At 57.4% G+C, this 14524-nt stretch overlaps 2 protein-coding genes across 4 annotated transcripts in view; one reads left to right on the top strand and one right to left on the bottom strand.

Moving 5' to 3' along the window:
* Window positions 1-4647, top strand: part of LTBP4 (latent transforming growth factor beta binding protein 4) — a 60150-nt gene extending 55503 nt beyond the window's left edge. For all 3 annotated transcript variants that reach the window (XM_081921899.1, XM_081921898.1, XM_081921897.1), the window contains 4 exons: window positions 87-239; window positions 1914-2297; window positions 3214-3363; window positions 3503-4647. In XM_081921899.1, coding sequence (XP_081778025.1) covers window positions 87-239; window positions 1914-2297; window positions 3214-3363; window positions 3503-3651 — 836 coding nt within the window. In that variant the 3' untranslated portion in view covers window positions 3652-4647. The remainder of the gene's footprint in view (window positions 1-86; window positions 240-1913; window positions 2298-3213; window positions 3364-3502) is intronic.
* A 293-nt stretch (window positions 4648-4940) lies between these two features.
* KCNK6 (potassium two pore domain channel subfamily K member 6) lies at window positions 4941-13940 on the bottom strand. Its single transcript, XM_081922312.1, has 3 exons — window positions 13565-13940; window positions 7229-7624; window positions 4941-5966 (listed from the first exon to the last, which is right to left on the bottom strand). Exons 1-3 carry the CDS (start codon window positions 13872-13874, stop codon window positions 5731-5733), a joined length of 942 nt encoding a protein of 313 aa, XP_081778438.1. The 5' UTR covers window positions 13875-13940; the 3' UTR covers window positions 4941-5730.
* Window positions 13941-14524: the final 584 nt, after the last annotated feature.

The raw sequence follows: 14524 nt of genomic DNA, 5'->3' as shown, positions 1-14524 counted from the left end.
GCCTGGGGGGGGAAGGGGGCAGGAAGAGGCCTGGCCCCCATAGATGCGCCTTGGGGCAGTTTCTCCATTTCTCCTGCTCTCCCCAGATGACAACCTGGCCGTGTGCTGGCAAGAGGTGGGGCCCGACTTGGTCTGCAGCCGCCCCCTCCTGGACCGCCAGGTCACCTACACCGAGTGCTGCTGCCTCTATGGAGAGGCCTGGAGCATGGACTGCGCACTGTGCCCAGCCCCGGACTCGGGTAAGACCCACGGGGGGCGGGAGGGGGGAAGGCGATGCAGCCAAAGTCCTGCTGGATCAGGCCCATCAAGCCCAGCATCCCGGCCTCCCAGGGGCCAAAGGCAGTGGTACCTTGGTTGCCAAACGTAATCCATTCTGGGAGTTTATTTGAAAACCAAAGCGTGGGTTCTGATCAGCTGCAGGAGCTTCCTGCGCTCAATCAGATTCCGCGTTGGACGTTCGGCTTCCAAAAAGCGTTTGCAAACCGCAACACCCACTTCCGGGTTTGAGGCATTCGGGAGCCAATTTGTTCGGGAGCCAAGCCGTTTGACAACCAAGGTACCATTGTACCCCTAATGTTTAGTCCAAATTCATGAGTTCAAATGCTGCTTCAGTTGCAATTCCAACTTTACCAAGTGTTGGGCTTCCTCTTTCCCCCTTTGAGGCTCTTTGCGCTACAAGGGGGAGGCCGGGGACCAGGGCCAGATTTACGCGTAAGCTAAACAAGCACTAGCTTAGGGCCCCACTCTCTTGGGGCCCCCCCAAAAAATTAAAGGGTGAAAAACTGGATGTGCATTTCCAAATGTTACAGAAGGGGGGGCATGTCTTCTTCACCTTCTTCGCTACAATATATTTGCTCAATTTCTCTAGGACTCCATGACATCTCCCCTGTCCTCCATAATCCCTCAAGCAAGGTGTCAAGACCCTAATCCTGTCAAATCACTCTGCCAAGCCTTTCCTCCGGGCAATGCCAGGTGACAGACTATGCATACATGGACCATTGTCTTCCCATCACCGGTACTCAGGAAGCACTTATCTGCGCATATCTCCAAAGTACATCCCAGTTACATCATGAATACATTAAGGAGAGGTTGGGTTACACCGGATTAACATATGGAGGAGGGAGGGGGGAATATGCAGAGCTGGAGATATGCGCAGATAAGCGCTTCCTGAGTGCCGGTGATGGGAAGACAATGGTCCATGTATGCATAGTCTGTCATCTGGCATTGCCCGGAGGAAAGGCTTGGCAGAGTGATTTGACAGGATTAGGGTCTTGACACCTTGCTTGAGGGATTATGGAGGACAGGGGAGATGTCATGGAGTCCTAGAGAAATTGAGCAAATTGGCACGTTGATTTTCTATGGATTTTATAGATTTTAGTCCCTTTTGACATTGACAATTGGGAATAAATGGATATATTGTAGCGAAGAAGAAGGTGAAGAAGACATGCCCCCCCCTTCCGTAACACAAAATATAAGATAAAAAATAAAACCTACACCCAGCAACCGCGTTTAGTGTTGTGTCAGCTCCTATGATGTAAGTCCTGGGTCCCGCCTGCTCGCCTGCTCCCTCAAATATCCCTGGTTTGCTCCTTTCTATATATGGGGTGCCCACATTCCGCATGGACTGGTTGCAGGGCAACATGGGCAAAGGGCTGGAGTCCATCAATGACCATCTAGCATATATTCAACACAAAAAACAGTGGCAATTTGTTGTGGACAAAGGACAGCAGGACATATCAAGGGCCCCATTGCCTTCAGGAGCTGAGGGCCACATCAAACCTAAATCCGGCCCTGGCTGGGACCCGATCCCATGTAACGCCCCCCAGGCCCACTTGCAGATGCCCCCCCGACCCTTGGGAAGAGGCCTTGTGACCCCCCTCCCTGACCAACAATGTCCTTCTCCCCCCCACCAGATGACTTTGAGACCCTCTGCAACGTCCTCCGCCCCCCCACCGGCTACGGAGCGGGGCCGCGCCCAGGAGGTGTGGGGCCGCCCTTTGAGTACGGTGGTCTGCCCTACGGCCCAGAGATCTTCGCCCCCCCGCCACGCCCTGGACCCCCCCGCCTGCCGGACTACGACCTCTTCCCCCGCGACTCTCTGTACGGCCCCTCGCCCTACGAGGCCACCGACTTTGAGGACCTGCCCTACGGCGAGGCCAGGCGGGAGGGCCCCGGAGAGAGCCCCCGGGGGGTGTACCGGCCCCGCAGCCCCCCTGAGCCCGAATGGCACCTCCCCCCACCCCGCAGCGGCTCCAGCTCCTACCTGGAACGGCCAGGAAGGGCCAGCGAGGACTATGGTGAGTGCCCTGGATCTGTTCATTGGATGTCCACAAATTCTAGTGTTAGGAGAGATGAAATCTTTCTCCAGGCTGGGCGTTAAGTTCATCTACGACTCCCTTGCCTTTTTCCCCAGTGCTTTTTTTTTTTTTGCTTAAAAATGCTTAGGGGTACTTTCATTTTGACTCGAGAAAACCACCGTTTTATAGTCCAAATCAGGAAAAATAAAGAAATACAGTGGTACCTCTGATTGCGAAGAGGATCCGTTCCGGAGGCCCGTTCGCAACATGAGTAGAATGCAACCCGTGTCTCCGCGTGCCGCGATTCACTGCTTCTGCGCATGCACGTGACGTCATTTTGCGCGTCTGCGTATGCACGAGCAGCGAAACCTGGAAGTAACCCCTTCCGGTACTTCCGGGTCGCCGCAGGACGCAACCTAGAAACGCTCAACCTGAAGCAAATGTAACATGAGGTAGGACTGCACAGTCATACCTTGGGTAGAATATGTTTCATGTTGAGCACGTTCAAGTTACGCTCCGCGGCAACCCGGAAGTAACAGAGCGCGTTACTTCTGGGTTTCACCGCTCGCGCATGTGCAGATGCTCAAAATGACGTCGCGTGCATGCGCAGAAGCGGCGAAAAGCAACACGTGCGTGTGCAGACGTACCAACGTTAGTTACATTTGCTTCTGGATGCGAACGGGGCTCTGGAATGGATCCCATCCATTTCCAGAGGTACCACTGTACAGTAAGTGGACAAAAGTACAAAGATTCACAAAATGTTTTGGGATATGCGTACCCCTGTGTACCCCCAGAAAAAAGCACTGCTTTTTCCTAAGCTGGATCCTTTGCGTGGCCCTTTCCTAACTCTACAAAATCCTTCTTGTGGGGAGGAGACCAGACCTGGGCACATTTCCTCTTCCTCTTGCCCCCCCAGGCCCCTTTGAGGGATTTGGGGGTCTCCTGGCCGAGGAGTGTGGGATCCTGAGCGGCTGCGAGAACGGGCGCTGCATCCGCGTTGGCGACGGATTCACCTGCGACTGCCACGAGGGCTACCGCCTGGACCCTGCCCGCATGGCCTGCCTGGGTGAGTTTGCCCCCCGCCCCGCCCTCCTGGCGCGCCTGGGGGTGGGACCCCCAAGTGCCATCCAGCCCAACCCAACTCCCCACTTGCCTCTGCCCCTTTGCCCGCGCCAAGGTTTCGTCTCTCTCTCCCTCTTCCGCAGATGTCGACGAGTGTGGCGAGTCGGAGCACCTCTGCCCGGGGGGGCGCTGCCTCAACATGGAGGGCTCCTACCGCTGCCTGTGCCCCCGCGGCACCGTGCCCGCTGGCCAGCCCCCCCGCTGCGTCCCTGCCCCCCGCAGTCGAGCCTGAGCAAGAGGGGAGGAAGAGGCTGGGGAAAAGTATTTATTTACCTGTATAGACTGGGAGGGGAGGGGCGGCCCGGGACAAAGTCCTCTCCCCCCCCACCAGCAAATGGAGGCTCCTCACCCAGGGAGACCCAGAGGAGGCGGCCTGGAAATGCACTTATATTGGGGGGGGGGGGGAAGCAGCTCTTGTCCACTCCCAGCTTGGCCTGCTGCATCAGCGCAGAAGTCGCAAAATAGGATTTAATCCCCCGTCCTTGAGGAAATACTTGTAGTCAAAAAAGAACCTGCCTTGGGAAGGGGGGGTGGCATTCAGCAAACTGAGCTTTTTGTCCCCCACCCCCAGTTTAAACAGCCTCCACTCTGCCCCACTGGATTTGCCCCATTACTCTTTTGCTTTGGGAGATGCTTTTGTAAAGGCCAGGCCATTTTCCTCACCAGCTGGGGGGGGGGCGGCACGGCGGCTATTTCTGCACTCTGCGCGAGGCCCTGCGCCCTCTTTTCCACACACCCCCCCAGCCTCCTGGACCTTTAGATGCTGGAGCCTTGCAGATCTCGCCCCAGAGTCCGCCTGGGCCAAATTCTCTGGTGCCCCCCAGGCAACCCAGTCTGTTTGCCAAAGAAAGCCAGGGTGCCTTGCTGGGTGGGATGCCACCCCCCCGTTGGGATGTGGGGTAAGTGCCCCCCACCCTATCCCAAAGCTGCAATGAGGGTGGGGAGAAGAACCCCCCCGGGGGTTGGTTTTGGAAAAATACATTCCCAACTGGGTGCATGTGCCCCCTTGGTCTTCCAGAACTGGCAGAGAAGGGCTTCAAACCCCCCCCCCCAGCCCCACATCCTTCCGAGGAGATCCAGACATCCCCCCCCACACCCCGAGGCAACAAGGGCCAGCCCCCCACTTGCCTGGCTTAGGCCGCCCCCCTCGCCCGCCCCAAGATGGGAGCTCCTAGGGCATCGCCCCCCCTCACTGCTGTTACTAGAACAATAAAGGTTTTCTACAAAAGGCGGCGGAGTGGGTGTCTCTTGGGAAGGGAGGTGGGGCAGGGAGGGGAGAGGGCAGGGGGTGGTTTTAGGTTGGGGGGGCAGAAAAGAGCCAGTTCCAGGGCTGGGGGGCAACGAAGGCCTGCAGGGCAACTTGTGGGTGCCCTTTCTCCCTTCGCTGCCTGCGAGGTCTCCTGCTCTCAAATCAGCCGGGGGGGTTGTGTCTGTGTGTCTTTTGGGGCTTGTGTGTGTGACTCCAACCTGCCCCCCCCGTCCGCTAACTGCCCTGAAGGGCACAGAAGCCAGACCCATCCGTTTAAATATTCTCCATTCATTCCACAAAGTATTAAAGTGTACATTAAAAGCAAAAGAGGAAAAAAGGCACTTCATATTGGCAAGTTGACCCCCATCTCCCTCCCACCCCAAAACATGCTCCCCCCCCCCCGGCTCCATTTTCAGTCGTGTTTGTGGCCAGTGTCCCCTCCGACGGCAGCAGCTCAGCTCTTGCAAAGGTGGTCCTGGCTGGAGATGAGGTTCTGCAAGGTGGAAGCCCCTGTTTGGTAGTTTAAATTAAAACCCAGCAGCTGCTCTCTGCAGGTTGTGGGGGGAGGCAAGGGTGGAAAGCAAGCCCGTCCCACCCATGGGGGGGCAGGGCGAGGGGCGACCCATTGCCCACTGAGGGGCCTTGTTAGATCTGCTCAGGGGAAAATCCTAGCACCCTCAGGCAAGGGGGGGGGAGCAACAGAGCCTGTGCCCTCTGGGGTGGGGGACATGAGAGAGGCCCACCCCCAGCTGCAGAATCTCGTATCCCTGTGTGGAATCAAGTGTCCGTGAGTTCCAACGTCATTCTTTGTTCTTTTTCAAATAAAATCACTACCCAAGAAATGTGAATCTGGAAGCCCAGAGGAAGCAGCCGGAGTCTTGTTGAGAGAGCCCACAGAGAGGGGCTTTCTCCTCCCCCCCACCAAGAGCACAGGGCCAAGGAGAAGGAAGCTTCGTACATGGGCAGAGGCTCAGCATATGAGGTGGCAGGGGAGTAAAACAGGCACCCCCCCGGAAAGGGGGCTCTGCGGGGAATCCCCGCACCCCTCTCTCTGCCGCTTGGTCATCTGTTGATGGAGGAGTAGTTGGCCTGCCCCCCCGGGCTGGGCTGCACGGGGGTCTTTTCCGCCTGGCGGGGCTCCGGGGGAGGCGGGGGCTCGTCCAGGATGCGCTGGTGGTCTTCCTGGCAGGGCTGCTCCCGGGGGAGCAAGACCAGGTCGGAGAGGCCGTGCAGCTCGGCCAGACGGTGGAAGGTCTGCAGGAGCAGCAGCATGGCCATCAGCCCCAGCAGGAGGTAAACTGGGGGGAAAGAAAGAGGGGGTAGCAGGGCGGGGCAGGCGGAACCAGCGCCCCCCTCCCCACAAGGGCTGCGCAAGGCAGAAGCGCCCGTCGGCCCACCCACTGCTTTGGGGCTTCCTCCGGCCAAGGCTGCGGACCCCCGCCTTCCCCCCCAAAGACCAGCACCAGCTTCTGGATGCTGTGGCAAACCCCTTGCCCTGGTGGGAAGCGCAAGAGGACTGTCGTTCCCCGTTTCAGAGGTAGACTGCCCCTGGGCATGGCGGCTCCGCAAGGAGAACCTACTATATCAGACCCAAGGATCCACCTGTCCCAGAGTCCAGGTGCCTCAGTGGGAAAAGCAGACCATGAGCCCCTCTCTCTCCCCTCCTGCCGTTTCCAGCGACTGATATTCAGAAGCACGGCAGAGCAAAGCCATCCTGACTGGGATCCAGCTCTGCTCCAGGAATTGGCCCACTTCTCTTTCAAAGGGATCCAAGTCAGTGGCCATGGCCAGCTCCTGCAGCAGGGAGTCCCGCAGTTGTAACTATCCTCACCCCCAGGGCAAGATTTAGGTATCAGCTCAACAAGCTATAGCTTAGGGCCCCCCAAAAAATTAAAGGGAAAAAAACAACTAGATGTACATTTCCAAAATATAAAGTAAAAAAAAAGTCAAACAAAACCTACATCCAGCAACTGTGTTTTGTGTTGTGTCGGCTCCTAGGATGCCAGTCCTGGGCGCCGCCTGCTTGCCTGCTCCCCAAAATATCCCTGGTTTGCTCCTTTCTATATCTAGGGTGCCTGCAATCTGCATGGACTGGTTGCAGGGCAACGTGCGCAAAGGGCTTGAGATACCCATGAGGTCCATCAATGACCATATACAGTGGATGCTCGGTTTGCGGACGTGATCCGTGCGGGAGGCACGTTCGCAACCCGCAGTGCCGCGTCTGCGCACGGGCTGGTCGCGATTAGGTGCTTCTGCGCATGCACAAAGCACTATTTGGTGCTTTTGTGCATGTGCGAGGGCCGAAACCCGGAAGTAACCCATTCTGATACTTCCAGGTTTGGTGCTGTGCACAACCCAAAAACACACAACCTGAAGCGCCTGTAACCCGAGGTATGACTGTATTCAACACCCCAAAAACCCAGTGATGATTTGTTGTTGGCAAAGGACAGCTGGACATATCAAGGGCCCCATTCCCTTCAGGAGCTGAGGGTCAAACCTCAACCCGGCCCTGCTCACCCCCGCTGCCTGCCTTGCCCTCATCTGGCGCAGAGCTGCTCACCGGTGATGGAGACCTTGTAGAGGGAGCGGAGGCGCTGGCCGGGCTGCTCCCCGGGGACGTAGTCGCCCAGGCCGATGGTGCAGAGGGAGATGAAGCAGAAGTAGAAGGCGTCCAGGAAGCTCCAGGACTCCTCCAGGGCACTGAAGATGGCGGCCGGGATCAGGAAGAAGGCCGCCAGCACCACCAGCGCCAGCAAGACGAGGTGCCCGCAGGAGAGCGCCCGCCGGCTGTGGCCCCAGCGCAGCGCCAGGTACTCCAGGGGGCCGGAGGTGAAGGTGCCCAGCAGGCGCTGGACGGTGGCCGTGAGCACCAGCATGGTGAAGGGGACGCCCAGCAGCGCGTAGAAGATGCAGAAGGCCTTGCCCGCGTCCGAGAGAGGCGTGGTGTAGCCATAGCCTGCAGGGAGGGAGGGAAGAGAAGGGCAAGGGCTGGCAGGAGGAGTCCCAGAGGGGGCAAGGAGGGGCACCCTTCAGGGACCCCCAAGGGTCTTCTAGTCCAGCCCCCCTGCAGGGCAGGAGTCCCAGCTCAAAAGACGCCCTCCAGCCTCTGCTTAAAGACCTCCAACCCAGGCAAGGGAAAACTGACACTCTTCTTTGGTTTGGTTTCAGCCGCCCCCTTGTCTCTTCGCAACCCCACCTCCAGGTAATCCCACTGCCCACTTTGGGAATACCTGATTTAAAGGGAACAGGGCGCTTTGGATATCTGACCTTGAACATGATCATTGAAAGGGCCGAGTGGGGCTGAGGGTGGCTTCTCAGGGTCCTGGGGTAGGACCTCGGCAGATCAGATCAGATCTTTGCCACCCCACAGAAGGCAGATATGCATTAGTCATAAATAATAATAATAATAATAATAATAATAATAATAATAATAATAATGAAAATTTATTATTTATACCCCGCCCATCTGGCTGGGTTTCCCCAGCTAGGACCTTGGAAAGACCTGGGTTCAAATCCCCTCAGCCATGAAGCTCACTGGGCGACCCTGGGGTCCAGTCCCTGCCTCTTAGCCTGACCTACCTCACAGGGTCGTTGTGCGGTTTAAATGAGATGGGGGGGAGACATATGTATGTCACTTGGAGCTCCTTGGAGGGAAAAGGTGAACTAGAAATGCAGTAAACAGGCCCTTTGGGGCAAGGGAGGCTGAGCTGCCCTCCAGACTTGGGTCGGCCACATGATCCAGAGCAACAGCAGGGGAAAGGCTCGGGGGCTTTGGCAAAGGCTGCCCCTCCCAGCAGCGCACAAAGGATGCTGACATGTGCGAGATAAAGGCCGATCATATGAGGAACAAACGGCTGAAGCAGGAGGCTATTTTTAGCCAAAGAAAATAGAGCCGAGGCTGCCAGGGGGAGAGGAGCCAAAGGTTTGCTGGCATCCAGGAGGCCCTCAAAAAGAAATCTCTTAGAATCACAGAATTTGTAGAGTTGGAAGGGGGCCCCCAGCTATCATCCAGCCCAACCCGCAGCAACGCAGGAATATGCAGCTGTCCCAGAGGGGGATTGAACCTGCAACCAGGGCATTCTCAGCACCAGGCTCCAGGCAACTGACAGAAAGAGCCGCTGAACTGGGGAACGGACTCCCTGGGAAGGTGGCTGACTTTCCTTCCTTGGAGGTTTTTCAAGCAGAGAAGAACTGAGGTTCCTGCATTGTGGGGGGTGGGACTAGATGACCCCGAGGTTCCCTTCCAATTCTACAATTATATGATTCAAAGTACAGCATAAATCCTATAATGTAATTAGCAAATCATCAGTAAAACATAATCTACCTAGACTCCACTTCTGTCTTTTTGGGCTTGTGCAGGGTTTTGGGTTCTTGTTTTTATGATTTTTTAAAAATTATTATTTTGCACTGTTCTGTTGTGAACCACCAAGATCCACAGATGAGGGCAGTATACAAATGGAATCAACGGATAAACGAAACACTATTTCACAAACCAGCAACTAAAAAAAACAGGCTAAATGTCACAATGACAGCGTAAGTCAGATTACACGATTAACAAACCAATAAGGCATTTATAATCTATAAAACCATAATGTCAAAATAGCAACTTTAAGAAGTTCATACACCCTCCCTCTCTTGCCTCCTTGCCCCAAATGACTCATAAACTTTCATTCTATTCAGTTCATTGAAATGCACACAAACACACACATCACACAAGAAATACCTGCAAAGGGGCCACACCTTAATTTATTAGTTTTTAAGTAATACCTGTGACCCATCCTTCTGATCAGTGATGCTGAAGACAGGCGGCCTCCAGCAACAGGTGTGGGGGACTCCCTGGTCCTCAACGGGGCAAGTGTGTCCCTGAAGGACCAGGTGCGGAGAGTCATTTTGGACACACAGCTGCCCATGGAGGCGCAGGTCCATTCGGTGTCCAGGGCAGCTGTCTCCCAGCTCCATCTGGTACACAGGATGAGACCCTCCCTGCCTGCAGACTGTCTCGCCAGAGTGGTGCATGCTCTGGTTATCTCCCACTTGGACTACTGCAATGCGCTCTCCGTGGGGCTACCTTTGAAGGTGACCCGGAAACTGCAATTAATCCAGAATGTGGCAGCTAGACTGGGGACTGGGAGTGGCCGCCGAGACCACATAACACCGGTCCTCAAAGACCTACATTGGCTCCCAGTACGTTTCCGAGCACAATTCAAAGTGTTGGTGCTGACCTTTAAAGCTCTAAATGGCCTTGGCCCAGTATCCCTGAAGGAGCGTCTCCACCCCCATCGTTCCACCCGGACCCTGAGGTCCAGCTCCGAGGGCCTTCTGGTGGTTCCCTCCCTGTGAGAAGTGAGGTTACAGTGAACCAGGCAGAGGGCCTTCTCGGTGGTGGCGCCCGCCCTGTGGAACATTCTCCCATCAGATGTCAAAGAAATAAAGAACTATCTGATGTTTAGAAGACATCTGAAGGCAGCCTTTTTAGGGAAGTTTTTAATGTTTGCTGTTTTATTCTGTTTTTAATTGGTTGGGTGCTGCCCAGAGTGGTTGGGGAAACCCAATTATTATAACAGCACAATCTTAGCAATTCACACATTGTGCCAACCAGGAAGCCCCTGCCCCGTGAATGGGCAGCCAGTTCCTCCCTCTTTCCCTGGAAGAGTCTCTCCAAGGAGACTCCAATCGCAAGAGGCCCTTAAGAGAAATTCAATGGCAGGGTTTAAAGACCAGGAATTTTCTCACCATGAAAAGGCACAAAAAGGGCCATTTTCTGGGGAAAGCGGTGGCTGTCCTTCCCTGGAGGTTTCGAAGCCTGTCAGATATTCTTGAACTGCAATTCCTGCATTGCAGAGGGTTGGACTAGATGATCCTTGAGGTCCCCAGCCTGGGCTGCCAGATCAGACCAAAGGCCCAACAGCCCTGGTGCTTCTCAGCTGCTGGTGCACAGAGGCCTCTCCTGCCCCTCCCAGGGGAAGATGAGCAGAGCCGTCCTCAAGTTTCTCAGCCACTGAGAGCCCTGTTCTGTTCTCCAATCAATTTGTCTAATCCAAGTGTGCAAAGAAGTCTTTCCTTTCACTCATCCTGAATCTCTAAACTTTCAGCTGCAGCGGATGACCCCTGTGTGGGGTTCGAGGATGACCCACATTCCCCACTTCAGGCATCATCTCTGTCATGTCTGCTCTCCTTCCTTGCCTTTCCCCCTTAATTAAAGGGATCCAAAAATAAGAACTTAAGGAGAGGCAAGCTGGCTGCTGGATCAGACCCATGGCCCATCTTTTCACAGTGGCCAAATACCCCGAAGAATCCAGGAATCCAGATAGACTGCCTCTGGACCTGGAGGCTCCATAAGACTATAAGAAGAGCCTGGCTGCTGGATCAGACCCATGGCCCATCCTGCTCTCCCAGAGGCCAACCAGATGCCCCTCATGGGAAGCCACAAGAGCAGCCCTCTCCCCACCTGCGGCTTCCGGCAAGTGAGACCAAGAGACAATTGCCATCTTGGCCGTTGACAGTCCTCCGCCTTCTCCTCTATGAATTTGTCTGATCCTCTTTTAAAGCCAAAGGGACGCGGGTGGCGCTGTGGGTTAAACCACAGAGCCTAGGACTTGTTAATCAGAAGGTTGGCAGTTCGAATCCCCATGACGGGGTGAGCTCCCGTTGCTCGGTCCCTGCTCCTGCCAGCCTAGCAGTTTGAAAGCACGTCAAAGTGCAAGTAGATAAATAGGTACCACTCTGGCGGGAAGGTAAACGGCATTTCCGTGCGCTGCTCTGGTTCGCCAGAAGCGGCTTAGTCCTGCTGGCCACATGACCCGGAAGCTGTACGCCGGCTCCCTCGGCCAGTAAAGCAAGATGAGCGCTGCAAACCCAGAGTCGTCCACAACTGGACCTAACGGTCAGGGGTCCCTTTACCTTTACCTTTTAAAGCCACTTGGGGGCCAAAATGAGGCCAGCTCCCTCCCAGGGGAGTTGCTCAAAGCCCAGGAGAGGTTCCCCATTTCCCAGCTCTACAGCATCCCCACAGAGATGGGGCAACGTCTCTGCGGTTGAGCAGAGCAGCACAGGGAGGCCACCGCATGCGCTGAGAGCAGGGAGGGCAACTGACTTCCTGCGGAGAACATGCTGCCTGCCACTTTCCATGATGCTCGGCATTTCCCCCTCCCGGAACCAAGGGCAGGCCGCAGCTTCCCCTGGCCTCTGAGACGCTGGAGGCTGTCGAGGGTCTTCTGGTCCCACCCCCTGCAAGGCAGGGACCCCAACTCAACTGTCCCAACTGAGAGGCAACACCGATGGCTCCTCGCTCCGCTGGCCCTGTCTCTCCCTCCGCAGTCAGAGGCAGGAAAGGGCCCCAGTGCCAGCTGCTTGGGGGAACCAGGTGGGGTCACTGCTGGTGAGAAGGAGGCAAGGAGAGCCTGCTGGGTCAGGCCAAAGGGGTCCCCGTCCAGTCCAGCCTCCAGGTCTCACAGTGGCTGAGCAGATGGAGGCAGGTTATGAGATCCGAGTGCGAGAGCAGCCCTCTCTTCCAGCAACTAGGATTCTGATGCATCATCAGTGCTTCCAGCTGTGGAGCCATCAAGAGCCCCTTTTGTCTAATCCTCTTTTAAAGTGCTGCAGGAGGGAGTTCCCCAGTTCAACTGCGCCCTGCGTGGTCCAGCTTGCAGCCTTCTTCCCCAGAGTGCTGGAAGAGATGGGCGCTTCTCCTCCCAAATGTCACCCCAGCCCCCTCCCTCTAGGAACTGGGCCTAGCTCTGCAGTCCAGGACTTCTGTACAGCTGGGGAGTGACTCAGTCCTTGTTGTGTCCACACCCACCAGGATAAAAACAGGATGTAGGGAACTTGGATCAGAAAGCTGCGCTGGCAGGCGAGTCCTGGGCAGAGCGTAGCCAGAGAGGGCCCGGCTCTCCGCCCCACAGGCAAACACTCGCAGCTGGCTGCAGTTAACCTCTGCAACCCCCACCTTCTCCCTTGCTGGCTTGCAGGAAACGCTGGAAAAGAAGAAACCAGTGAGCCGCAAAGGGGGGGCCACCAGAGCCTCTTGGAGGAAGCAGGAACAAGGAAGCTGAGCTGCAGAGGCTGGCAGGGTGGGGGGGGGGTCATGTCTTAAGCCACATGTTCAGCCCCACAACTGCCCCAGCAGGGCTAGAGTCCTGGCATTGGCTGGCTTGGTAAGACCAGCACCACAGGGTTCTTGAAAGGGGCACCCAGAGGCCACATCTTGGAGGAAGAGCTGGTGCTGCTCCTGGGACTGAGCTCCTGGAAGCAGGATGTGGCTCTGGGTGGCCAGGTGGGGGGGGGGTTTCCTCTATTTCATGTCAGAAGCCCCACATACAAACTTCCACCTGGAAACCAGGAAGCCACATCACCATCCTGCAGGAGACCCCCCCAAAAAACTCCCCCAGTCCCCCCTCCTTTAGCTGCGATTCCTAGAGTGCAGAGGGGTCGACTAGATGCCCCTCTGGAGCCCCTTCCAACTTTACAGCTCTGTGCCCAGGACCACAGCCTGCCTTATCCTGCCCCCCGCCCCCCGCTGGCCCTCGCACTTGGATGGACGCCCACTCCCCAAACTGCCAGGTTCCTTTAGCTGGAAGGATAATTCACTTCAGGATGCATTATTCCAGTGCGTGCTTACTCGGGAGTAAGTCACACTGAACTCTGCGGAAGCTGAGCAAACAAGCCGGCGGCTGCGCCGTGCGATAAGCGCAGAGAGAACTTTCCCCTTGGAACAGAGCAGGGAAAGCGGCTCTGCGCGCCGGCGGCCCTGGCGGGGACCGGCGTCGGGGCGCCGCGGGGAGGGAGCCTGGGGGCCCCGGCTGGAGTCCCCGGGACGCAAAGGGACGGAGCGGCGGGCTCCCCAGGCGCCTGCACCCGGTCCCCGCCCGCGAGGCGCGCGTCTCGCCCGGCGACTCACCGACGGTGGTGATCAAGGTGCTGGAGAAGAAGAAGGCGGAGGCGAAGTCCCAGTTGGACGGGGCGGCCGAGCCGTTGCGGAGCAGAGCCACGCCGTGGCGGTTGGCACTCAGGACGGCGCCCAGGAAGCTTTCGAGGGCGGGCTCGGGCAGGCAGGGGCTCTCGCGCAGGAAGGCGGCCTTGAGAGCGCGCAGCTCGGCGCGCAGCCGGCTCTCGTAGGGCCGCTCCACCGCCGAGATGATGAGCGCGCCCAGCAGCAGGTAGCCCACGTAGCCCAGCGCGAAGGCGGCCAGCAGGGCGCAGCGACGCATGGCCGCCCCGACGGCGGGGCCACCTGCCTGCCCGCTCGGCCGGCGGCGGGGCACTGCGGGAAGCGGCTCTGGGAGCGGGGGAGGCCGCCACGCGCCCCACTCCGTCTCGCCTGTCCCGGCGACGCGGCGAGCCAGCCTCTTAGGCGGCCCGGCCAAGCCCCTCCCGTCGGGCGGAGCCGCGCCCGCCTCCCGTCGCACCTGGCAGCAGCAGCGGCAGCCGGCACCGCCCAGGGGAGGGAGGGAGCGAGCGCCCCGAGGGGCCCGGATCGCCACGCGGAAGCGCCTCGGCGCGCCCCTGCCAGCCCAAGCCCAGGCGGGAGGCGCTCTGCCCATGCTCAGGGACGCTGCTTATTTGCCCCCGGAGCACCCAGGGGGAAAGCGCCTTTCTCAGCCCTACCCGGCTGCTGTTTCCAAACAGCTGCTCCGTCCCCAAGCGACGGCGACCCCCGCGCGCATTAGGGCAGCGAGTGGCGCGGAGAGATCGCCTTGAGATTCCCGCGTGCAGTTATGAAGTCTTTCCTTTTCACATCTCACCCCGAATGCAGCGCCTTTTCAGGACGAGCAAGAATGAGCTCAATAGGAGGCTTGGCGTGGGCAGCAGGTCGGTATTCCCAGCAGGGCTGATATTCCTGCAGGGAGGGTTTTTCTGG

This window comes from Podarcis melisellensis (assembly GCF_964234715.1).
Source record: "Podarcis melisellensis genome assembly, chromosome: 8".
In the NCBI taxonomy this organism is placed as follows: Eukaryota; Metazoa; Chordata; class Lepidosauria; order Squamata; family Lacertidae; genus Podarcis; species Podarcis melisellensis.
Note: the sequence above shows the minus strand (reverse complement) of the source record. Positions and strands in the feature narration are given on the sequence as shown.

What these genes read in the sequence shown, in the direction of transcription:
- KCNK6 (XM_081922312.1), bottom strand. Translation starts at nt 13,874, where the DNA reads ATGCGTCGCTGCGCCCTGCTGGCCGCCTTCGCGCTGGGCTACGTGGGC. An exon ending in CACCTTGATCACCACCGTCG is followed by an intron (nt 7,625 to 13,564) that starts GTGAGTCGCCGG and finishes CCCTCCCTGCAG; the next exon opens with GCTATGGCTACACCACGCCT. An exon ending in CTACAAGGTCTCCATCACCG is followed by an intron (nt 5,967 to 7,228) that starts GTGAGCAGCTCT and finishes CTTTCCCCCCAG; the next exon opens with TTTACCTCCTGCTGGGGCTG.